Source organism: Mustela putorius, unplaced genomic scaffold (assembly GCF_011764305.1).
Source record: "Mustela putorius furo isolate JIRA1106 unplaced genomic scaffold, ASM1176430v1.1 tig00003869_pilon_pilon_pilon, whole genome shotgun sequence".
NCBI classification, from domain to species: Eukaryota; Metazoa; Chordata; class Mammalia; order Carnivora; family Mustelidae; genus Mustela; species Mustela putorius.
In genome coordinates, this window is record NW_025422021.1 from 15,286,475 (window position 1) to 15,312,156 (window position 25,682).

The window sequence follows — 25,682 nt, forward strand, 5'->3', positions numbered from 1 at the left end:
CTTAACAACAGGAAATTAAATTTTAATTTAACTATTTAAACAATTATTATTTGTTATTAAATATTGATAATAAATATTAATATTAATTAATAATTAATTATAATATAGTAAATGAGCTTTTAGAAAAAGAAAAGTTTAAAAAGGTATTGGACTAGAAAAATATTATATAATTATATAATATACTATTATATATAGTTAATAATATAATTAATAATTGATATCAGTTAATAATTAGTATTGATTAATATTAAATATTAATAATTACAAAATAATTAAATTATTTATTTATTTTATTAAATTATAGGAAAGCAGCTTGTTAGATAAGTAGTAATTTGGGGGGATAAAAAAGGGGATTATTAGTGTCTTGGCTGTTAATATCCCCTTATCACTCTTATCAATTTCTGGGGCTCTGAGGTTGTTCCGATACGCGCCTCTGCTACAACTAGTATTCCAGCTGGTTGGAGTTAAGTTTTATCTAATGGAATTGCTAGAGGAATTGAGTATTTATCAAGTTTTTAAAAAGTATTTCTTGATTATTTTTCCTCCTCCTTATTCCTTAAAGAAAACTAGTTGATAATTTCCTCAGGTGGGGCTATTTCAGGTAATATTGTTTAGCAGGGATTTACCTTTTTCCTCCAATAGTTAAGATTGGTTTAAAATCTTTTTCTGATACAAACCATCCCAGTTATGTATTTATTTTTCAAATTAATTCAATAGAGGATGTTTGCATTCCAACTTGAAATGATGTGAACCAAATACATAGCAAATTTAGTTTCATTTAATATCTTTGTGACATCATATGGGAGGTGATGGTCTAAGGGAGTAATATATGTGTGGTCTTTTAACATGCTTTTCTTTTTTTTACATTACCAGCTATTTAGGCAGATTTTAAAGATACATGTAATTTGAAAAAATTCTCTGCATTAATCTTTCTCAGCTTTCCGAGATTTTAATAATTTATCTTGACATAATGGCATTTTTGGATGGTTCTCAGACTTTCCTTTAATTATATGGGAATATAATTATATGGGATTATACATGAAAATATAATCTCAAACCAATTTTAGGATTATATTGCGTCTTTTGAGATTGGATGCTCATTTTGAACTGAGATATTTCAGGACTAAATTGTTTTTTTTTTTTAAGATTTTATTTATTTATTTGACAGAGATCACAAGTAGACAGAGAGGCAGGCAGAGAGAGAGAAAGGGAAGCAGGCTCCCTGCTGAGCAGAGAACCCGATGTGGGGTTCGATCCCAGGACCCTGTGATCACGACCTGAGCTGAAGACAGAGGCTTTAACCCACTGAGCCACCCAGGCGCCCCTCCAGGACTAAATTTATTCCAGGACTAAATTCCAGGACTAAATAGATCTCGGAGCAAATTTAAAAAAAAACTCTGATATGTGATAAATATGCTTCATATCTTTTCTTAAACCACTAACTGTATAGCTTTATTTTTTCTGACTATAAAATTAATACATAGACATTGTGAAAAATACACATAATTTCAGAATTATCTGAATTAAGAATAAATCATCATTAGAGATAACCAGTTAAATTATTATATTATAAATGACATCTCTTCATGTCAGTAAATATAGATCTACAAATCCACATAACCACCTAAAATTTGATTAAATGGATAGGCTATTATTTAATCCTGCATGGACATTTTGGTTATGTTTATTATTTTCTATTATATCTATTATAAATGTGTCATAAATATAATCTACATTGTTTTGTGGTCTTACTCAATTATTTCCTTAAGATACTTCCTAGAATTGAAAATATTGAGCTAGAAGGAGTTGTTTGAACTTTATTTTGCTTATTTTTTAAAGTCTTACCTTCTTTAGCCTGAAAGTATTTTTTTTTTTAAGATATAAAAATCTCCTCATTTTAGATGCTATTTGCAAATGTCCTGGAAATATTTTATTCTAAAAAGTAATTTTTCTATTCTAGTTACTTAAATTAGGGTTTTATAACAAAGCCATTTACATAGAATAGTTTTTAATGTTCTGTGATGTTTTAAAATTTGTTAAAAATTTGTTTTGTATTTCTCATTATTAAATAACTGTTCCTTACAGAAAAGTCAGAAAACGAAAATATAGAAAAATGTTAAATAGTAGTATTCTGCCACTTCCAGGATATCTATTATGAGAGCCTCAGTATTAATGATCACAGTTTTGATGTCACTTTTTTTCTTCCATTAGGCACAATGCCTTGAGATGCGCCAGAATTATTCAGGTGCTCTGGACACTGTGAACCAGATAATAGTAAACTTTCCAAGTTTCCTTCCTGCTTTTGTAAAGAAAATGAAACTACAACTTGCCTTACAGGATTGGGACCAGACTGTTGAAACAGCACAGAGGTTAAGTAAAAAAAGATAATGCAAGTACCTTTGGACCTGGTTCTAATTTCCAGGAAAAAAAAAATCTGTATTTTTCTATCATATTTTAAATTTGATTTTTTTTCAAACAATATAGAATTGAAGAACTTGACTTTGCATTGTTTTTAAAAACTGAACTTATTGATTTACATAAATGTCTGAATAGCTGTCCTAAGACACTCTTCAATGGAAATGTCCCTGCCCTTGTGAAGCTCAGTTTCAAATGAGAAGAACCATGTAATAAGCAGAACAAGTAAGAAGTTATGTAGCATGTTAGAGAGTTATAAGTGTTATGGAGAAGAGATAAAGCTGGGAAGTGAAATAGGGAGTGTGGGGAGGGGTTCCATTTTATGGGATGGCAGTGAGCAGCCGGCATTTGGATGAAGGGAGCAAGCCAGGCTTGCTTCCATGCCACGGAGGAAGACTTTGCAGAAAGAAGGAAAAACAAATGCAAAAACCTTGAGGCAAAAGTTTGTGTGATGTTTTTAAGGAGTGGGAGGGGATAAAATGACTGGGCAGCGAAGTCAGAGTAGAGGGATGGAGCCAAGGGAGCCAGGTTGTGGAAGGTCTTGGTCATCTTAAGGATTTGGATTTTTCTTCTGACGTGAGGATTCCTTTTCTTCCTCTGCCTCTCCTGATTTCCCTTTCTTCTCCCTCCACCTGCTTCCCACACTCCCACCTCTTTTGACGTGTGAGTTGAAGAACCCATCTTTTATCCTGTAGGTTTTCCATAGGAATTGTATTATTGCATGCTATATACTGTATGACTTATTGCTAACCTCTGAATTTCCTATAAATGTGGTACTAGATACAGAGGCTTGGTTAGATTCATGTTCAATTTTTTATTTTCTCTTTTTTTTTGCAATTACTAGTAAGTGGTGATGTCTTCTTTCATCAAAGGGACATAATCTTCACTTGTGTTTTTGTGGTCTTAGCAGAATATATCTTTTTTTAAGAGTAGTGGGGGGAAGGGCAGAGATAGAGAATCCTAAGCAGCCTCCAACAGCCAGTGCGGGGCTCGATCTCATAGCCCTGAGACTATGACCTGAGCCAAAATCAAGAATTAGACACTTAACTGACTAAGTCACCCAGGCACCCTATTAGCAGAAATTTGTGCTCAATACATGGGTGCTGTAGGATTAATGTGGTTATATCATTCTTTCTTTATTTCTTAGCTGGAGTACTATTAAAAGAAAAAAAAAACGATTCTAACTTAACTTGTGGTTATCTGGTGTTATAATTCATTTAAGAAAAATTGGATAAATGCTTGAGTCTTTTTATTTCTGGGTTTCAAAAGACCAAAAAAAAAGTTAAAAATTCCCTGGCGTCCTATAGAGGTGACTGATTAGTAGTTTGGATTTGTTTATATCACATAGATTAAATTTGTCTGTTTCTAACCATTTTGGTTATTATACTTGCTCAAATTGTCTCATCTTTGGCTCTTAGTAGCCTCTTCAAGTTAGTTCTCAGGCCCTTTTCATATGAACCTAGCAGTCTTTGATTGTTTCCTTGCTATTTGGTATAGAGCAAGAAATACTAGGGCCATTTTGTGTATTTACTGCCCCAAACAAGTATTAGCCATTGTGTAATGCAGTCTAACTCTTTTAGTGGGAAATGATATTTGAAGTCCACAATTTGGACACTAATAACTCTTTGTTATTTATATTTTTCTAGATTTCTAGGCACTGTGTGAGTAAGGAGGTAAAGGGAGTATCAATATAATATATAAAAATATATTTTGGGGGATGTGTGTAAAAAATAGACTTGTTATATAGTTTTTAAACTTGATTTTTCTTTTTTTTAAAAGATCTATTTTAGGGGTGCCTGGATGGCTCAGTGGGTTAAAGCTTCTGCCTTCAGCTTAGGTTATGATCTCAGGGTCCTGGATCGTGCCCTGCGTTAGGCTCTCTGCTCGGCAGGAAGCCTGCTTCCCTTCCCCTCTCTCTGCCTGCCTCTCTGCCTACTTGTGATCTCTGTCAAATAAATAAATAAAATCTTAAAAAAAAAAAAGATTTATTTTAGAGAGAGAGAGAGAGTACGCACACATGGTGGGGAGGGGTGGGGAAGGGCAGAGGGAGAGGGAGAGAGAAACTCAAGCAGGCTCAGTGCTGAGCATGGAGCCCCATGCAGGGCTTGGTCTCACAACCCTGAGATCACTACCTGAGCTGAAACCAAGAGTTGGACACTTAACCAACTGTGCCACCCAGATACCCATACATTTGATTTTTCTTTAACTTAGTATTTTGTGGATGTTCTATTATATCCATTCACACAGATACACATAATTCTTTTTTAACAATGAAAACATCTATAAAGTAAACATACAGATACTTTATATTTTCCCATAGGTAGACATTTAGGCGCGTGCACACACACACACACCCATTTATACATGTAAAGTATATTTCTGGAGGATGGTTTCCCAGATGAGGGATTACTGAGTTAAAGGGAATCTTATTTGTTAGGGTAGGCTAAGCTCCTATAAAAGAATAGATCTAAACACATAATAGAATTTTTCTTCTGATATGTAACTATTTTGAGTGTGTATAAATCCTGATCAGGCCACCTTCCTCCACACCATCATTAAGGGACCTAATCCCTTTCTGTCTTGCAACTCTGCCTTGTCCTAAAACCTCATGACATTGGTATCCAGCTGGTACAAAGGCAAAGAGGGTGGAGGAGTCATTCCACTTTTCTTAAAAGCGCAGGTCTAGAAGCGGCATACGTTGCCTTGTGTCCAGAGGGCCACCTCTTGTGGCAAAGGTGGCAGGAAAATGTAAGCTAGCTGTGTTCCCAAGCAAATAAAGAGAGAATGGATTTGAGGGGACAGATTGTAGTCTCTTCCTCACATATGCATGTTTGAAATTCTGGAAGATACCACCAAATTGTTCTCCTAAGAATTTATACTAATTTTTGCTTCCATCAGTAGTCTACTGGATGCCCCCTCCTCCATCCTTAACCAATTCTGGCTGTTACCAGTGTGGTATTTTTTTTGTTTTTATTTTTGACAATCTGATAGAATAAAAATGGTAGAATCTGGTAGAATAAAACCTTATTTTTATTTTCATTTCTTCAATTATGTTGAGATTGAGTGTCTTTTTAATAGTAAAAGCTGTCTTTCCCCCTGTATACTGACTGGTCCTTTTTTATATATATTTTTTAGGTCAAGTTCTTCATCATGTTTCTTTTTCGATAGTTTTCTTGGCTCTTCTGCCAAGAAGAAGACTGCCAGAATTAACTTACCAAGTTTAAAAAAATAAAAAAGAAAGAAACCTTACAAGATTTTGGTTTGAATTACATTAAATCTATAGATTATTTGGGAGAAAAACTTTTTTAACCCAAGTGTGTATTATCATGTGTTATTAGAGTGTATAAGGACCATAGCAAACAACTACAGATCTCAGGGCATATGACTATAAGCACTCATTTCTCGCTTTGGTAGGGATCCTCTGACCTCAACCAAGCTTGCCTAGTGTCCTGCTTCCAATTTTAAATCCAGCTGGCTGGGTGTGGCCCCTCACGGCAGTTTGGTCTCTGGTCAGCTCTAGGGGTGGTTCTCTGGACTCAAGCCAGAGAGCAGCAGCTCTCCAGAGGAAACTCTTCTCGTGGAGATAGCAGAGATGCGTGAGGAACAGGCATCAATATTTAATGCCTCCAAAACTTTGGGGGTGGTACACCGCCACTCCTGTTCACATTCCATTGACGAATATAAGGAAAATGTCCAAATCCATAGCTAGGAAGCAGTAAAGTACATGTCAGCATTTATATGAGGAACTGCTCACTTTGATGGCAGAAAGCTTGTATTAATGGAAGGTGGGAAGATTGAAGCTAATAATTCAATATGCCATACCATTCATGATGAGAAACCTAGTGTGGGGCACCTGGGTGGCCCAGTGGGTTAGGCCACTGCCTTCGGCTCAGGTCATGATCTCAGGGTCCTGGGATCAAGTCCTGCATCAGGCTTTTTGCTCAGCAGGGAGCCTGCTTCCTCCTCTCTCTCTGCCTGCCTCTCTGCCTACTTGGGATCTCTCTCTGTCAAATAAATAAATAAATAAGTAAAAAAAGAAACCTACTGTGTAGGTTACCCCATTTGTTCAATTTCTTTTTCAAATGTCCTTGAGTAAAGTTTAGGAATTTATATAGATTTTGCATGTTTTTTACAAAGTTTTTTGGGAAAGGGGAATTGTTTCTTTTACTAATAGGGTATTTTTCCATAATTTTTTCTGATTTGTATTTTTCACATAGGAATCTGTTTTAATGTTGTGAATTACATTAATATATTTTAAAATGTTTAACCCATCTTTTCATTCCTGAAAGTCTTGCAATAATAAATCTTCCTGATCAAGGTGAATTCTTCTTCTTCTTTTTTTCTTTTTTTTTTTTTCTTTTGAGAGGGCGAGGGTGTTGGGAGGAGGGAGAGAGAGAATTTTAGACAGGCTGTGCATTCCACATGTGGGGCTCCATCTCACTGCTCTGAGATCATGACCCAAGCCGAAATCAAGTCGGACACTTAACCGACTGAGCCATCCATTATTCTTTTAATACACTGTTGGATATGGTTAATACTTTATTTAGGATTGCCAAAGGATTTAAAGAGACCAATACAATCTATTCATATCTTTTTTAAACATATTAAAGATTAAGATTCAGAGATTATTTTTTAGCTTAAATAATGAGGTTGATAATTTTTAAAGGGTATATTATTTTACTAATTAAAATTTTTATTTAGACAGTGGAATAGTCAGACCAGACAACTGTCTTTTCAGACCCTCAGATAAAAGAAAGCATATTAAGTCTATTTCAACATTATGTGAAATGTTTCTTTGCAGGTTAATGCTTCAAGATAGTCAAAATGTGGAAGCACTAAGAATCCTGGCTCTTTACTATTTGTGTAGGGAGGGGGACATAGAGAAGGTAAGTTGTATTGTACTATTTAAGTTTCCTGTAGTAAAAAATGCATAATTACATACACATATGCCCATATGTTAGAGCCTTGAAGAGCCCTTTCAGAATGTATGCCATGATAATTTTTACTTGAATTCTAGAAATACACTTTAACAAAGTGATGAGCTTCTTAAATCAACTAATAAAGCAAAAATATCAAATAGTTAAAATACCTTGAAAATTCCTTGAATCAATAACATTATATGTGGTTTCCTACATAAAACTCCCCTGCATGATTAATGTCACTGATGATGATAGGTAAGGAAGAATATATATGCAAAAATGTAGTCCTTAGTTTTTTTTAGAGTTTAGCTGAGTTTATGTAATTTAAATGGGCTCAGGATGACATCCCATTGGACCTTATAATACGATTCATGTTTCTGTAGTAATGAGCACATTGATTAGGTACTAGGTTATGGAATGCCAAAATCCAGTTTGAAGCAAATAGTATTATAAAATAGTATTATATAGTATATTATATAGGAGTAGATCTGAGTTGTGTTTAGTCTGGTTAGATTGTTAAATGTGACAGCAACTAGTAAGTTCTTCGGTAAATACCAGGGGAATTTTACTAGGGGCAGCTCTTCAGTAAATTTTCCAAGCATTGAAATAACTTACAGGATGTTAATTTTTCTATTCCAGAGAGTATTTCAAATATAACCAGACTATATAGGTAATCAAAAATCAGATCTCATATAATATTAATGTTTACAATTTTATTATACACATCTCATGTGTGTCATGAACTAATTGTTGGAGAGGGAGCTGGGCATATATTGTTAATTGAATATTATGGGTTATCTTTACCCACCAAGAGGTTTTCATTCAAAAACAGATATTTTAAAAACACACTTGATTTATTTTATTTTATTTTTTTAAAAGATTTATTTATTTAAGTAATTTCTATACCCAATGTGGGACTCAAACTCATGACGCAAGATCAAGAGTCACATACTGCCTGAGCCAACCAGGGACCCCTAAAAAACACATTTTAAATCTCAGTTCTTTATTCATAATTCTTGAGATTTTTAAAAGAACCTTTAATACATTTCACAACGTAGATTTTATTAGTGTATATGTCATGTATTCTTTTTTTCTTAGTTTATTTTAAAATTATCCTGATACTTTTGTTTCAGGCTGCCACCAAGCTGGAAAACTTAGAGAATGCATTGGATGCCATGGAACCCCAGAATGCTCAACTTTTTTATAAGATCACAGTAGCCTTCAGCAGAACTGTAAGAGTGCCTGCTGTGCAGCAGAGCTATTATCTATGGCTAGGAATATTAAATAAGTCACAAAGGTTGAGGCATCAAAGAGCATATGGCCTAGAATGAAAATAACGTACATGTGTAAATATGTGATACATTCGTAAGAAAGGCAGTTCAGGGGAGATATGATTTCATGGAGGTGGGAAAGGATAGGGAAGTGAGAAATTCCAAAGGAAGTGGGAAGCCATTTATTAATCAGAGCATAGGATTTTTTTTTTTTTAAGATTTTATTTATTTGACAGAGATCACAAGTAGGCAAAGAGGCAGACAGAGAGAGAGGAGGAAGCAGGCTCTTTGCAGAGCAGAGAGCCCGATGTGGGGCTCGATCCCAGGACCCCGGGATCATGACCTGAGCTGAAGGCAGAGGCTTAATGCACTGAGCCACCCAGGCGCCCCAGAACTATAACTAGGGTTATTCCTTGTTTTTTTGAAACTGCAGTTTACTCTTGAACAACACAGGTTTGAACTGTGTGAGTCCACTGACTGCAGATGTATTCAATCAATACAGTATTGTATTTTCCTTATTATTTTCTTTTCTCTAACTTTATTGTAAGAATATATAACATAGAAAATATGCATTAATAGACTGTTTAGGTTATCAGGAAGGCGTGGTCAGTAGTAGGCTATTAATAGTTAAGTGTTTGGGAAGTCAAAAATTATATGCAGATTTTCAACTGTGTGGTGTGGGAGAGGCAGGGGAGGCCGTGGATGACAGCACCCTCACCCCTGCGTTATTCAAGGGTCATTTGTATTTGAAAAACAGTTCTAACATGGGTAAGAGACAATTTTGGTGTGGGAAATGGCTGGGATCTTTTTTTTTAATTTTTATTAACATATAATGTATTATTGCACCAGGGGGTACAGATCTGTGAATCGTCAGGCTTATACATTTCACAGCACTTACCATATTAATGTAATAGTAAAGAAATGTTTTCATTACAACATCCAGTATAAAGAAGATAATCAGGAATGGAATAGAAAAATACTGCAGGATCTCAAAATCAATGCAAGGACTGAAAGAATTGAAAAGGTCTTAATTAAACTAGGGAAAAAATAAGGAAAATGATATATACAAGCAGGTGAAATACTAGGTATAAAATTAAAAGAAAAAATCAGGGATCGTAATTATTAAATGACATGAGGAAACAATTCTTTTTTTAAAAAAAAGATTGTCAGATTGTGTGAAATTTAAAGGGAAAAAATCTGTGTTATTAACAAAAGTTTGAGTTAAGGAAGATATTTACCTTTTTTATTTACTTTATTGCCAGATAATTTATTTTCATTAGTTTTTAAATAAGCTTACAAAAATTTAAGCAGTTTAGTATTTTTTCTCTTAAAAATTATTATGTTAGAACATTGCATACTTACTTTAGCAGAGTTGCCATTTCTTGAAATATTTTTGAACCTTTTTTCACAAAGATTCTAATGAGTAATCTTTTAAAATATTTAACCTGGTGGCATACCTCAACTTAGGGGGAAGCAATCCTTAAACAATCATGAGACAGTTAAAAAAATTTTGAAAAAAGTTCTAAAAGGTATTCTTGTACAGCAACATCATTGTAGTATTGTTTGAAGCCATTGTTTAAAATAGCTCATTAGGATTTTAAGTTCTGCTTGGGTATAAACTCTTGCTGTCTGGATGGTAAATAGAGAAGTCATATTTTTCTTTGATTATTACTTTTTTTCTATTCCTGTGAAGTACAAATACTTTGTATCTTTTTATTCTATTTCTATGAAGTTTTTCTTTGTTTATTAATTACTTCTTTAAAATTCTACTTCTGTGAAGTACAAATAATTTGTATCTTTAGGAAAAAATAATTCTCTCACCTGAGTAGAAGTGTTTGGCTTTCTAGTCTGAAGTTTCTTTTTTCTTTTTAGTGTGGGCGAAGTCAACTCATTCTTCAAAGAATTCAGACATTGCTAGAAAAAGCTTTTAGTTTAACCCCTCAGCAATCAGAATTTGCTACAGAACTTGGATACCAGATGATTTTACAAGGAAATGTTAAAGAGGCACTGAAGTGGTATAAGACCGCCATGACACTTGATGAAACTAGCGTTCCTGCACTAATTGGTAGGCCCGCTCTTTCTAAATGTTCCTCAGATAGATGCAAGTCATTAATTCCCTTAAATACCTGCTGTGAAAGAAGAAAAAAATGTAGGTTGTGGTTTTCTAAAATTAAACTGTCCTCCATTATCCATAATAGAAAAAAACCAGGAATCTTTAAAATGCAGTTTTTATTTCTTAAGTAATATCTTGAGAGAACAGATTTTTATGAGGTAGTTCCTATAAATCCTGAATTTCTTAGTAACTGATTTTATTTGGATACAGAGCTGCCCATTTATTTTCTTTTATTTTAAATCTGAAGTATTGCTTTAATGTCTAATACTTTCTTATAATTTATTAATACTTTATTATGGAGGGAAAATCTTTTATTAATGTTTGTGTTAGCTTGACGTGTACATGCCTGAATTGCTGTGGACTTGGACTGTTTTGTTGTGTTTGGTTTTAGGATTTATCCGATGTCAGTTAATTGAAGGGCAGTTACAGGATGCAGACCAGCAGCTAGAATTCCTTAGGGAAATTCAGCAGTCTATTGGAAAATCTGCGGTAAATTGTTTCATTTTATCAGATGGTAGATCCTAAATACTGTTTATAAAATATGAGATTGTTAATTTTAGTAATAGTGGTTTTAGGGTTAATGTACATTAATTTTAATATATAATTGCATTTACTAATTTACCACCACACAGGATTAGACTTTAAATATTCTTGTATAAGATTCTAAAAGTTTGTCCAAGCTAATACTGAAATTTGAACAAATAATGCACATAAATAGCACTTCATAAACATTTGAAATCTAAGTGGAAATAAATGACTTTACAACTGAATGGGATAATTAATGACGACTGCTTAATTTCTAGGAATTAATCTATTTACATGCAATTCTTGCTATGAAGAAAAATAAACGACAAGAAGAAGTTATTAATCTGTTAAATGATGTTCTGGACACTCATTTTTCACAGTTAGAAGATTTACCACTTGGCATAAAGTATTTTGAGAACTTAAATCCTGATTTCTTGCTAGAAATTATTACAGACTATCTGAATTTTTGTCCAATGCAGGTAAGTAATTCTTTCTGAGCCTTATTTTCAATGAAAATATTTTCAACATCACTTACATGATGTTTTATAAAGTGTACTAATAAATTGTCCTTCACGTGTTAGATTAGATCAGCATCTTACAATGGTAGTATTTGTATCTATATTAGTCGAAATAGTTTTATATCAGAATATTTATACCAATGACTGCTATCAAATGATAAATGTATTGGTTTACAAATATTCACTTAGAATTGATAAAATTGTAAAATCTTCAGTTTAGAAGTATTATTAGAAGTCATTTAATTCAGACATGCATGTGATACTTGAATCTACTCCACAGCAACCACATTAAGTGCCCATCCAATGCGTGGGTGCATTCAAAAATGCAGTTCTTACTCTAGGACTAGGACTATTAGACTGTATTTCCTATGTTGTCAGACTCAGCTTTGTGTTAAAAAATTTCACCCATTTCCTGGTCCACCTGCTCTCTGGAGTGCACAGAGCAAGTCCACTTACTTCGCCAAAGCAAAGATTATTCCTCATCATAACACAGACCTTTGGATTTTAGAAATTAGTTTTCATGTTCTGCCTAAACAATTCCAGGTTTTTAGCCACTTGTTTTTTATATAACATAGTTAGAACCCTGGCCATGAGGACAGCCTTATTTTGTCAGTAAGCTCTTGGTAAGATCACTGTTCCATGTATGGGTTTGGCCTTGGCAGATCCTCTTCCTCCCTAATTCTTGGGGTTCCTCGAGCTTTCTTTTATGAATCATATTATATTATTGACCCCTGTTGAATTAATAGTTACCTAAAATCCTTAGCTCTATTATTCACTGTAACTGAGGACTTAGGTGTAGACTCTATCCCTAGCAAATTTCATCTTCTTAGATTCATCTCATAATTCCAGATTATCATATTGTTTTAGATCCTGATTGTTGTGTATTTTATATGGATCTTTACCGTCCTCCATTATCTGCCTTACCTACCTCTGAGTAGAACTGAAGATGGAACCTTTTATTGTATTCTCAGAGAGTTCTTTCTAAATTTATGTAGGTAGATCCATTAGTCAGCACTCTTGTTATTACAGAAAGTGAGTAGATGACTTGACATTACTGTACTCAGCTCCTGATTCAGTACAGACAGTACCAAATACTTCATTGCTAAAAGCATAGTTCTTAGCATTCTCCCTGATTTACAGCTTCCTTGTACTGAGGAAATGAGGATAATGGCCTTTCTTTAGGGAAGCCGTGCTGCTGTTTTGATCACCACATCCTTTTCCAGACTTTCCTAATCTATTTTAAATTAAACCTTCTTAACTATGGAGAACAAAACCGAGGGGAGGCGGGTGGGGGGTGGCTAAATGGGTGATGGGGATTAAGGAGGGCACTGGTTATGATGGGCCCTGGGTGATGTATGTAAGTGATGAATCACTGAATTCTACACCCAAAACCACATTGGAGTGTAAACTAACTAGCATTTAAATAAAAACTTGAAGAGAAAGAAAAATAAATTGACCCTTCTGGAATAACACCCAGGATGGATCCCAGTGTCCCCTATTGTGATCTGTTTTCAGTTGCTTAGAGTCAGAAGTTAAGTACTTGAGCAGTATTCAGAATTCAGTCAGCAAATGCTTGTAGAGTACCCAGGGCTCTGCTTGGAGCTAGCGAGGTTGTTGTGAAGGAGAAAACCATAGCCTTTGCCCTCTTGAAGCATACAGAACTAGCAGGACAAGACAGATAATACAGTCAAGTCAGTGAGGTAATAGAAAATAACAGACTAGGGTAGGAGTGGTGATTTTGGATAAGACGATCTGGTTAGGCCTCGTTAAGATGGTAAAAGTTAAAACTTCAGATGTTCATGTGGAAATACGGTATAAATTGTCTCAGGCACAGGAACAGTTGTGCCATGGCCTGAAGGGACACAGGAAACTAATGTAACTGGATGCAGTGAGGAGGAGGTCACAGCAGAGGATACCAGACCTCGTAGGGCCTTGGAGATTGTTGTCATTCCCCCAGCATCAGTTCTGAGCATAGTGGGGAACCAGGTTTCCAGCATGATCTGACTCAACAGTTTAAAAGGATTTCTCTGGAAGCTCTGCTAAGAAGTAATTGTAGTTGGAGCAAGAGATAATGTGTTAAGTGGAAATTGTGTCTCTGGTCCAAAACATGCTGTCTTCCTGCAGTCTAACCTTTGTCAGCGTGATGGCTCCTCATTAGCACAGAGTGCTGCTTTCATGGGGAAACATCGGAGGACAGATTTGTCTGTCCTCCAGCTCTGTTCCTTGCTCTGTTTATAAAGGTGTTTGGTTTTTTTTTTAATCAAATGGATGTTATCTTAGAGATTGTCTCTATGTGCTTCACTCTCAAAGTCTTTACAGTAAAAATGCTGGTGGTTCTCTAAGAAACAATTTTGTCAATAAATAATTCTTAGCAGATGACAAAGAACCTTAACCTCACTATATCACCTATACTTTCACTGTTTTCAAGTGAAAAAATACTTTTAAACAATTTGCTCTGTATTCATTACTGTTTGAAAACGTGTGAAATTCCAGTCTTCAAGACACGTAAGACCCTAGCCATAAAAAGAAGCAAAACAAAATACGAAACTACGATGGGATTGTATAAAATGATACAGAATGTTAAATTTTATCACACAGATCATAAGTGCTGTAGAAATTTAAATAAGTTGAGGTATTCTAGGCACCAATGGTCATATTTTGAAATTCTTTTTGAAACTTTTCACCTTTTTTTTTGTGCTGCAAGGTAGCAAGGAGATGTGGTGCTTTTGTCAGTAACAACATCTCAGGGTAGAAGTGATTGTCAGTAAGAGACCATACTCTAGCTAAGAGTATATTTGCAGGGTATAGGGGGATGATGGGGAAGATTATTTTTCAAATAAGGGATGCAGAATTAGTAGGGGAAAACAGAGAGAATGAATATTTGACATTTAAATTCTAATATCACATTTGTAGCTTGTGAGTGGGTAACCATTGGATAAAAGTCAGTTGGGTAGACAGCCATTAAAACAATAAATGTTCTAGTACTGTTATTGTTATCATATTCACTGCATATTAATAAAGTGAGAAACTAAAAAAAAACCTTTGAGGACCTTCTGCATGCCAGCAGAAAAGCAGAAAATGTGAAGGTATGAGACATTTGGTGTAGTACACATGAGTGTATTCTACCTTCTGATTTTTACTAGGCAAAAAAAAGAAAATTTCAGAAACTGATCGTACAGTACTGTAGGGGGCAATGCAAGTTGCCGAACTGAATAAATCACCAGGCAGATCAAGAATTAGAATTCACATTGCCTTTACTCTCAATTCCAGCAAGAAATTCTGCCTTTCAGTTATCTTTCCTTTGAAAATGTTTCCTTCACAGTTGTTGAACAAATACACTCCTTTCATGTTATCAAATCTGTTAATTGAGTAATAATTTCATAATTATTTTGCTGAATAAAAGCCATCCTTTGTATGGTATGTTCATAGATCCCACGGACATAAATTAGTCACATTATGGTAAAGATATGCAAAAGCAGAATAACAGAAATTTTGGAAAAATATATAGTTTTTCTAGTTACACTGAAGTTTAATATGTGTGTGCACTTTACTGAAGTAAACTTATAAAATGATATGCTAATTTGTTTTATTTAGCCTGCAAGTCCTGGGCAACCTCTTTCTCCACTTCTCAGACGTTGTACCTCAATCCTGGAGACTATAGTAAGAACTGTACCAGGCCTTCTGCAAGCTGTCTTCCTAATAGCAAAAGTGAAATATTTATCAGGTAGAATGTACTTAAAAACTTAAAATAACTTTTTTATTCTGATGTTGACAAAATCAAGGGTAAATAAACTAAGTACGCCAGTTATATGGAGAATAGTCACATAGATGCGTTTTGTGCACAAATAAGTAATTTTAATCCAAAATAAAATTGTATAATATTCACTATTCTTTAAAAGTTACAATAAACTTCTGTTGTTCAAGTGAATAGTTGGGAAAGTACAGTTGTACCACTTAACAAAAAAGTCCATCAGATACTTAGATGGTAGTAAAAATTTATAGTCTTTTGTCCATAATTATTGACTCTTTGGTATAGCCAGATGCAAGTTTTACCAGATGCCTTTATGAAGTGTATTGATTAATTGATAATTAGCTGTATATAATCTGTGATTATGTATAGCTAAAAAAAATAACCCCAGATATAGAACATTAGCTTTTTAGGACACACAGATGTGTGACTATATACATAATATAGTCATAATATATATAGATATATACCTAATACATACAGTAGACATAGTAGACCAACCATTGGGGCTTATATTTGTGTATCTTTCCTAGATAAATGCCATGCAAAGTAAATAAAATTTATAAAATCATAAGGTTTAGAAACCAACCTAAAGGTATTATCCTAAACAAATATTTCTTAGATATAATGGAGATTGAAGATTGACTGACTTTGCTAATTTTTTGGACCTCAATTTTAACTGTTAAAAATAGATGATCTCAAATCTTGTATCTCTAAAATATTCTAGATGTAAAAAGTGGCTCTGTAATAACTTCTTCTGGTTAAGGTCTATTGAGTGACATGGTTATTTCTACTTTGCTCTCAGTTCAAATGGTATTATCTACTAAGTAGTTAAACTGGGACTTTGAGTTCTGTTATATTTTTTAGACACTTATTATTTTGAAAAAATCAGCCTTAACATAGTAATTCTTAATTGCCAAAGTCTCTAGAAATGAAAGTCTCCTATGACCCCATTTTTGAAAACAGCAGCCTTAAATCATTTGAAATAGTGCTGCCATATGTCCAAATAGCAGTGCCCTCATAAATTGCCAAGTACAATAACTTCTAACCCCAGAACTACTCAGAGTTGGACCAGACTTCCCAGGTAAAGGGCACAGACAGAAGCTACAAGTTCTGGGTTTGCCAAAGCCACCTGAGCTTCTGACTGGCTGGCTACAAATTTGGGGTTTCTGTGACTCCTCAGGTTCAGATTCACTAGAATGACTCCTAGAATTCAGGATATTGCTATACTCATGATTAGAATTTTAGTATAGCAAAAGGATACTAAACCAAACCATGGAGAGATGCACAGGGAAAGGCCTGGGAAGGTTCCAGATGTGAAGCTGCCATTGTTCACTGTCTGTAGAGTCAGTACACATCAACATTCCAACACGTATGCATATGACAGTACATAGAGAGCATTAACAACCAGGGCAGCTCACCCCAAGTTTAGAGTTTTTATTAGAGTTTCATTATATAGGCATGGACTGAATCACTGGGCATGTGTGTCCAGGGTCCTGCTCCCCCATTCAGGTAGATAACCTGTAGTTCAGAGCCCCAGTCCTTCCATGGTTGATCTTTCTGGCATGGCTCATCACCGTTGAGTCATATTCTTAACATAAGCTATCTAGGGCTTACTGTTCATCTTCTTACTTATATAAATGATCAAAGCCAACCTCAAACAACAAAGATACTCCTCTCACTCAGGAAATTCCAAGATTTTAAGACTCTCTCCCAGGAACCTGGGACAAAGGCCAGCCAAATTATGTTTTACATAGGACTCTAACAAAGACATACATGCAGGACAGAAGTGTCTTTCATTTTTCACTTCAGGGAAATTGGGCTGCTCTTAGATAAAAATGTGATATTGTTGGGTTCTTCATTTATATGGCTATTTTCTGCAACACTGATGACCCATTTCTCATTTTTAAATATTTATTGACCTTCTAAGTACTGACCATGCATCTTTCCCCCCATCACTCTTAAAAGGAACAAGATTCTGATCTCAGTCATTCACACAGTCTTCATATTCTTCAGTCTCTTATTTGTAAACCCCGATTCTTTTCCTGTGTGCTTTCCCCCCAGCAGTAACCTCCGGGTTATCTCCTTAATCCTTTTCCTCCTTAAAGAACATGGGAGTGGTAATTTGCACACGTTTATTATACTTAACCTTCCCATTTCCTATTTCCTTCTCTGCCTGTTCAGTTCTCAAGTATTCGAATATATCACAACAATAAATAATCCAATATTATTTATTATGTTTGCTGATTGATTGACACATTTTGTTACTGTCTTTAGTATGTTATTATGCAGCCTCAGCCCGTTACTTATTTATTAATCCTCTGTCTCTAAGAAATTGTTTCTATTTAGATGGATTGTGTCATTGGTTGGGCCTTTGGGAACTGGAAGCTCTAACTGTACGCCTTGTTTGGTCTGTTGAGGTATCAGGTGAGGTTAAGGAGTAAGATGGAACAGAGAGTAATTTAGGGTCTGTTCTTCCCCAGGGCTCCTAGCGAGGTGGAATGGGGAGCTGGGCTTCTCTACCTACTTAACACCAGTCAGTGAGATGGGTTTAGGCAGATTGCGGTGGGTTACATCACTAGAAAGTTTTTCTAGAACCTGGAGTTTATACTCTTCCTTCTCTGAAGAGCCTCTTTCTACCCCATCTACCAGCCCAAGCCTAACAGATTCCACCATTCCTGTCATTTTAATTTTGATCATTTCTTCAATCTGAGACTCCCAGATATACAGAGGATGTGTGTCCAAAATATTGGCTGTTACACTTGGCATTTAAAAGGCATATTAAATCACTGTCTCCTATTTCTGAATGTCTGGAATATATCCCTATGCTTTTTTCTGTTATTTTATATACAGTGGTAAAATTTCTGGCCAAGGATGATCATAAGACTATATATCCTTTGTTAATGTAAGTGACAGTACAGAATTCTAGCTATTTAAATATCTGGGTTTTGCAAAACTTACTGTAATGAAATTTTAAGTAAAAAGTTTTTTGATCAAGAAAATAGATCAAGGTACATTTCTAGTCCTCTCAGAAGTAGCAGTGGTGTTTGACTCTGATCTTTTCACAGCTTTCCCTGGTTTGCTCCTTATGGCTGGCCTGACTTACAGGAATATTATTTCATGAAGACTAGAAAGGGGCTACCTGGGGCAGGTGGGCATGGAACGATCCATAAACTACTCGTGTCCCTCCTCTCTCTCACATCTCTGTCTCTTAGCCATTTGAATTATAATGCTTTGTTTCTCTTACTAGGTGACATTGAAGCAGCTTATAATAACCTGCAGCATTGCCTAGAACACAGTCCTTCTTACGCAGATGCTCATCTCCTGATGGCTCAGGTTTATTTGTCTCAGGAAAAATTCAAATTGTGTTCTCAGTCACTTGAACTTTGTCTGAGCTATAATTTTAAAGTAAGTATTCCAAATTCAGGTGGATAAAACATACCACCCTCCTTGAACCTTTAGCAAGTGGTGACATATTGTATTGTATTTTTTTATTTTTTTGCCTATAATGTTTTGCTAATAAATTTTAATGGAAAAAAGTTTGGATTTACAAGCAGTATGAGAAAAAGTGGAGGTAGCTGTGGTGTAATTAAAAACCTATATGGACTTGGAGAATTTTCTCTCTCTGAATCTGTTTTCTTCTCTGTAAAACTCATATAATAACACCCTACAGTTATAGTGGGCTTTAAGTCTAGTAATGGATGCATATAAAAATAATTGTAAACTACAAAGCATTATGCCATATGTTTTTATGTGTAAGAACTCTGTTTTATTGCTTGTTTCTTTCCTGGATTGTGGGTTTTAATAACTTTTTAGAGTCATCATCAAAGAACACCTAGTCATTTTGAAAATTTTTATGTGGTTTGAGGCTATAGACACACTAGACTTCTATCCCAAGATATTCTGTGTTACATCCATATCCCTAATCATTAGGGAAAATCACAAGTTCAGGTGCTTCCTGAACTACCTGGAGTCATAGAGGAGCTCCTCAGACTTTTGCTTTGGTTCACAGGGTCTTGAACCCTATTACGTGAGGAGCCTTCAGTGGACTGGAGAAGTCAGGATTTGCAGAAGACAGTGCTCACTTCTTAGGTCAGTAGTCCTCAAGCCTAGTGATGCATTACCACCGTAGTGCCAGTACCTGGTCCCAGTGAATCGAAATCTCTGAAAGAAGAGCAGAAGCACGAGTATTCACGCAGAACCCACTGGAAAATTGGATGCTTAGCTCAGGCTCACAGCCATAGCCTGAAGGATGATTGGAACCTTTCTAGACATTAGGTGGCTGCCCCATCACCTCATTCTGCATCATCTCCTGCCTTTGACTCCTTCTTTGAACTTTTTGTCATTTTCTTATATTGTCTGTATACACCTTTGGTACCCAAAATAAAGATAGAAACTTTGTAACTGTGTGTTTCAGAGTAGTATCAAAGTTTAAAACCAAGTTTGACTGACGTGTTCTGAGATTTTTAATCTTAAAATTACAGAATAAAAGGGAAAAACTGTGTTTCTAGAAATCTAATGACTTGATATCCATACTAGAAGTCTGGATAAGGTATATTCCTTTTCTGAAAACTAAATTTCCTCGAATATATTTGCTAGCCCTGCAAGCTTTTTTTTTTTTTTTTGAGTTTTTCTTCCATCATGGTAAAAGCCCATAATTCCCTTGTTTGTCACCCCAGGAGGATGCTAGGTAGTGGCAGGTTGCCTGAACCTGATTTAACAATAGGTGATCAAAAAGTTAATAAAAGGACAGAAATAGACCTCATGTATACAATCACAGGTAGACTGTTTGGTGGATTGTAAATTATGTGTTGGCAGTGTAAGCCAAGGAAGTATTTCTGAATACTGTTTTTTTCAGGTGAGAGAATACCCTTTATACCATTTGATAAAAGCTCAGTCTCAAAAGAAAATGGGAGAAATAGCAGAAGCTATTAAAACTCTACATATGGCAATGAGTTTACCAGGAATGAGGAGAATTGGAGCTTCCTCAAAATCAAAATACAAAAAAACTGAAGTCGATGCAAACCATCGTTTATCAATCTTTCTTGAGTTGGTAGAGGTTCACCGCTTAAATGGAGAACAGGTAAGTCAAGTTTTAATTCAGTGGTTCAGCTCTGAACTTGGTTAGACAAGTATATTAGTAGGAAATGAAAAAGCTGAAATTATTTCCTTGCTCATCCGGTCAAATTTAGAAAATTTATTTTATTAGTTTGAACCAAATCATGTCCTTTGCAAGCCCCTGAGGTTAAACATAATTTGCACCTGGATGACCTCAGATATAACTATACTTTCATTAGCTTCCAAGCAAAATAGTAATATATGTATAATATTATAGGAGTAATAACATAGATTACTATGTACCATGAAACATATTAAGGTAATATAATGAATATAGTAATATAATGTTCGATGAGCTTGGCCACTGTGAAAGATAATAATATAACATGGTTATCATTCTTTGGACTCCTGAAAGGAGACACACACACACACGCACACATGTCCATTCATACTCAGGTACTACTAGAATCAAATAAAAGTACCAACCTCAAATTCTAATAGTTGAGAAAACAGAAGAACTACTTGATGAATACAGCTTTGGTAAATTCATAGGATGATTATAAAATCAAATACTTAAAATAATACATATAATAATAAATAGAAAGCAAGGAAGACTGCACTTTTGAGAGAAGAGTCAAAGCCTTGTAGAAAATGAGGAACTTAACATCATTTATATCTGGTTTTCAGATTACAACAGTTGTTCATCAGTTATTTTGATATTTTAGTGGAAATTAAGAAGGATGTGTCTAGATAACTTGCCAAATCTCAGAATAATTTCTATTTCCCAATATATTAGCCTTAATATATATTTAAGAAGAACCAATTCTACCATAGATAGTTGATTTTAAAATGCACTATTTTTTTTACTTGTTAACATTTCTGAAATCAGAATGTCTTATAATCTCTAAAGTTGAGATGAATCCTAAAATAAGTGACATTTTAGATTCATTGAGGTACAGATTTGGAACTGGGGTAATGTATTCAGCAGAGGCATAGCAGAAATTAGGTCCTGGCATAGGCAATAAAGTAGTCTGTTAGTTAATGAAGAGCCATTTGGTACAAGGGAGGATTGTGGACTGGATCCCATCAAGGAGGCTGTAATGAGCATGGCTAAGAGTTTAGGCTCTGGGGTCAGGCTACCCGAGTTTGGGTTCTGAGTCCGTCATTTGTTAACTTCTTAACTCTCCAAATTGCAGTTTCCTTACTGTAAGGTGGGGATAATGATAGCTACATCAGAGGATTTCTCTGAGAATTAAATGCGTGAATATAATGCTGAATGCAAAATAAATGCTTATTAAATATTAGCAGTAGCAGCAGCTCTCGTGTAGCAACCGCCATTGTCCTGGTCATGAAAACACTTTTCAGGGCACCTGGGTCGCTCAGATGGTTAAGCGTCTGCCTTTGGCTTGGGTTGTGATCCTGGGTCCTGGGATCGAGTCCCACATTGGGCTCTCTGCTCTTTGGGGAGCCTCCTTCTTCCTCTTCCTCTGCCTCTCTGTGTCTCTCATGAGTAAATAAAATCTTTAAAAGAAAAAAAAAGAAAACACTTTTCAGCTAACAGATATTCTGAATTTGGTCTCTGAGTTTAGTTTTAAATTTTTGTTCTTTTCAAAAATCTGTCAATATTTCATGAAGGTCCTAACTGTGCTAGCATTTACTGTTCATTCTGAATTAGGAGTAAATCTTCATTTATAATGTAATTTGTTTAACATTTTGAAAGACTGTTATTTTAACTTCATCTTTACAGCACGAGGCAGCAAAAGTTTTACAAGATGCCATTCATGAATTTTCTGGGACATCTGAAGAATTACGTGTTACCATTGCTAACGCAGACCTAGCCCTGGCCCAAGGAGATGTGGAGCGGGCTTTAAGTATGCTTCGAAATGTCACAGCTGAGCAGCCTTATTTCATAGAGGTCAAGGAGAAAATGGCAGATATTTATCTGAAGCACAGAAAAGAGAAAATGTTATATATTACTTGTTATAGGTAAATGATTATCTCAACCCATTGTATTTTGACACATTTACTTCTTAAAATTAATTCTCAAATTTCTTTTTTTCTTTCTTTTAAGTGCTTTATAGTATAGACCCTTTCCATAACATGTTCAGCTACCGACCACAATCACACTAACCAAGCAATTCATTCTCCCTAAGACATAAACCATAGTGATTATGATTATTTCAACCTGTAGCTTACTCTAGATTCTTAGCTGTCCTCCTTCATTATGTGATTTCTAGATCTTCAGTCTTCCTGTTTGGGAGGGACAAAAGCAACAGTTATTTGCATTCTAATGGCTAACGAAAGCTGTGTAATGTAACAGTTCCAGGCCATCTCTAATGCTCAGCGTAATAGCTCTAGCAATAGAAAATTGTGGCTTGGTATGTACTACATTCAGGTGCGGATTACAAATTCTCCTTGGTGAAAGGGCAGGGACTTTAAAAGTTATGTCACATCTTGGTGCCCTTAGGGGTTACTGGGATACACACATTCACCTGCATGCCCGTCTATACACATGGGCACACACACACACAGACACACACACGGGTTGCTCTTACCTTTCTCCCCAAACAGAAAGATAAACATACAAGCACACACTTTATGTAAGAGAAAATCAGCATGTTTATCTGTTAAGAACATAGCAACATGTTGATGAATTCAGTCATTGGTTCATCTGTAGTGTGTAAATATCCAAACTTGGAAACCGCTCAGGTTCTTTGTGGGAGCTGAGTGACTTCAAGAAACTGAGCGGCATCCCATGTATAGATGGATGAACTGGCGGTTCTAAATCATATTTTCTGTGGTGTTTCCAAAAGATCAGCACTAACTGTCACCTCATGATAGGAAAACATTTTAAAACAGGGTCATGTTGTTTTGGACGCTCTGGGATGGTGTAGTCAAAGGCACAGGCTTTGTTTCAGGCAGCTCTGACACGTTGGTTGTAGACTTCAGTTCTTCAGCAGCATCTATAAAATTACACTTCCCCAAACCATAGCTTTTGGACCAAATGAATGAGAAACCGTACATTGCAATAGCATCCCATGACATTTTTGTGCCTCCACTCACACATCATTTCAGAATTAGAGATAACCTATTTCTGTAGCGTGAGAATTGAGATGTTTACAGTCTACCAGTACTCTTGCTACCTGCACTTCAGAAAAGGGAAAGATGGAATGAAAAAGAAAGTTGATCTAGCATAAACAATCTGGGTGTGGGTATGGGTGGGTTGTTTTTTCTTTTGCAATGTTACACTGTTGGAAATGTCCAAGGTCCTCTGAAGGCTCTTGGTTAATTGAAATAAGTGAGCTTACCTTTTATTTAGTTCATTAAGAAGATATTTGCATTCAGTATACTAAATAGAATTGGTCTAATTTCTAGAGAAATTGCTGAGAGAATGCCCAGTCCTCGTTCTTTTCTTCTCCTTGGTGATGCTTACATGAATATACAGGAGGTAAAGTTTCTGATGCTACTGAACTCAGATTAAAAAAAAAAAACAAAAATAGTAAAACTCTTTTGTGATTAGCTTCATAGTCTCCTAAAAGGAATTTTTAAATGTTATTTAATATTTGACTATCTAGTCATCCAAACAAAAAGGAGATAACCATTATAATAAAGTTGTTTTCATATTGGGATCCAGTAATTCAACACTGTCATTTGAAACAGAGATGGTACCAGAAGCAAATTAAGAGCTACTGGCCAAAATGGTGTTTACTGATAAGTTACACCTAACACTAGTGACTGTCACCTCTCTGAAGTAGTTAAGGTTTCTAGACTTAAATATGTGCTTTAGTTGTCTTACTGAGTGAATACTGTAGGTGTAGAGCTTTAAATATAGAAATGTTGCCCTTTAATGGGATCCAGCTAAGCTGTTTATTCATTGCTTTTTTTTTTTTTGTATCTGCCGACATTAGCCTGAAGAAGCCATTGTAGCTTATGAGCAAGCATTAAATCAGAATCCCAAAGATGGAACACTGGCAAGCAAAATTGGGAAAGCACTTGTCAAAACTCACAACTATTCGAAGGTAGGTACTTTATATGTTTGGAATATGAAATTTCAGACCCTGCTCTGTGAGAAGTCTGTTTATATCTTGATGGCTGTAAACTCCAAATTTGTATTCACAAACTGGAATTTATGTTAAAGATTTGCTCAGTGTCTCTTCGTCGCTGCATTTTGCAAAGGCTGGGTCCTAAAGTTATTTCGGGCTTCATCTTACACCTAAACCCTGCAACCCACCAATTATGATGAAGTTGCTGCAGTTGCATCTTTTTCATTATATGACAAAGCCTAACAGATGTCCTTTCTGTTGAACCAGTTTTGGTAAGCTGTATGCTTCCCCGCTGAAACCCCAGTAGGGATAATGGATTTTCCTTTAGTTGTTATATTCTTGTTCTATTCCTGGTAACTACTGAACATACATACAACCACGAGCAGAGTATTTGCATTCACTGAAGTTCACTGGCCTCTGGACTGAAACTGGTAAAAACTGTTTCACCAAGCACCTTTTTAGCTGCTTTTCATAAGAAATGCTAGTTGCCTTGTCTGTTTAACTGTCTAAGAAAAATGGCATATTTAACTGATAGGCAGGTATATGCCTAAGCTTCTCCTGGATTATTTCTAATTTTTATATGCTTTAAGTAAGTCTGTGATATATAAATAGCTATGCTTAATACCTTTCTCATTGCCTTATTTTCCTAACTGAAATGCATTTTGTTTAGGCAATCACTTACTATGAAGCCGCTCTGAAAAGTGGACAACAAAATTATCTTTGCTATGACCTGGCTGAGCTTTTATTAAAATTGAAATGGTATGACAAAGCAGAAAAAGTTCTTCAACATGCTCTAGCTCATGAACCAGGTATGAAAGTCTTTCTGATTTGAAAAAAAAGTGTACCTTACCCTATATATCTGATCTGCTTTATGTTTATATTACATAAATGTTTATTTGTATTCTCAATATTATATATGTGACATTGACTATTCACTTATGAGCTTGTCACTCTATTAAAATAAGATACTTGTAACTTGTATAATAACAGTTTTATCAAACAGCCAATTGTGTTATAGAAAGAACTGTACTTTCCAAATGATACAAAGGGAGTTTCCTTTAAATTACAACTA

General features: G+C 35.3%; 1 protein-coding gene across 1 annotated transcript in view; it reads left to right on the forward strand.

Annotated features, from left to right (window-relative positions):
- TTC21B (tetratricopeptide repeat domain 21B) overlaps positions 1-25,682 on the forward strand; it is a 78,034-nt gene that overhangs the window by 11,315 nt on the left and 41,037 nt on the right. The window contains exons 6-18 of the mRNA XM_004743993.3: positions 2,212-2,369; positions 7,217-7,301; positions 8,468-8,566; positions 10,478-10,670; positions 11,110-11,207; positions 11,522-11,722; positions 15,356-15,485; positions 18,760-18,917; positions 20,368-20,592; positions 22,315-22,553; positions 23,943-24,015; positions 24,476-24,586; positions 25,281-25,419. Of these exons, the coding sequence (XP_004744050.1) occupies positions 2,212-2,369; positions 7,217-7,301; positions 8,468-8,566; positions 10,478-10,670; positions 11,110-11,207; positions 11,522-11,722; positions 15,356-15,485; positions 18,760-18,917; positions 20,368-20,592; positions 22,315-22,553; positions 23,943-24,015; positions 24,476-24,586; positions 25,281-25,419 (1,909 nt within the window). The remainder of the gene's footprint in view (positions 1-2,211; positions 2,370-7,216; positions 7,302-8,467; positions 8,567-10,477; positions 10,671-11,109; positions 11,208-11,521; positions 11,723-15,355; positions 15,486-18,759; positions 18,918-20,367; positions 20,593-22,314; positions 22,554-23,942; positions 24,016-24,475; positions 24,587-25,280; positions 25,420-25,682) is intronic.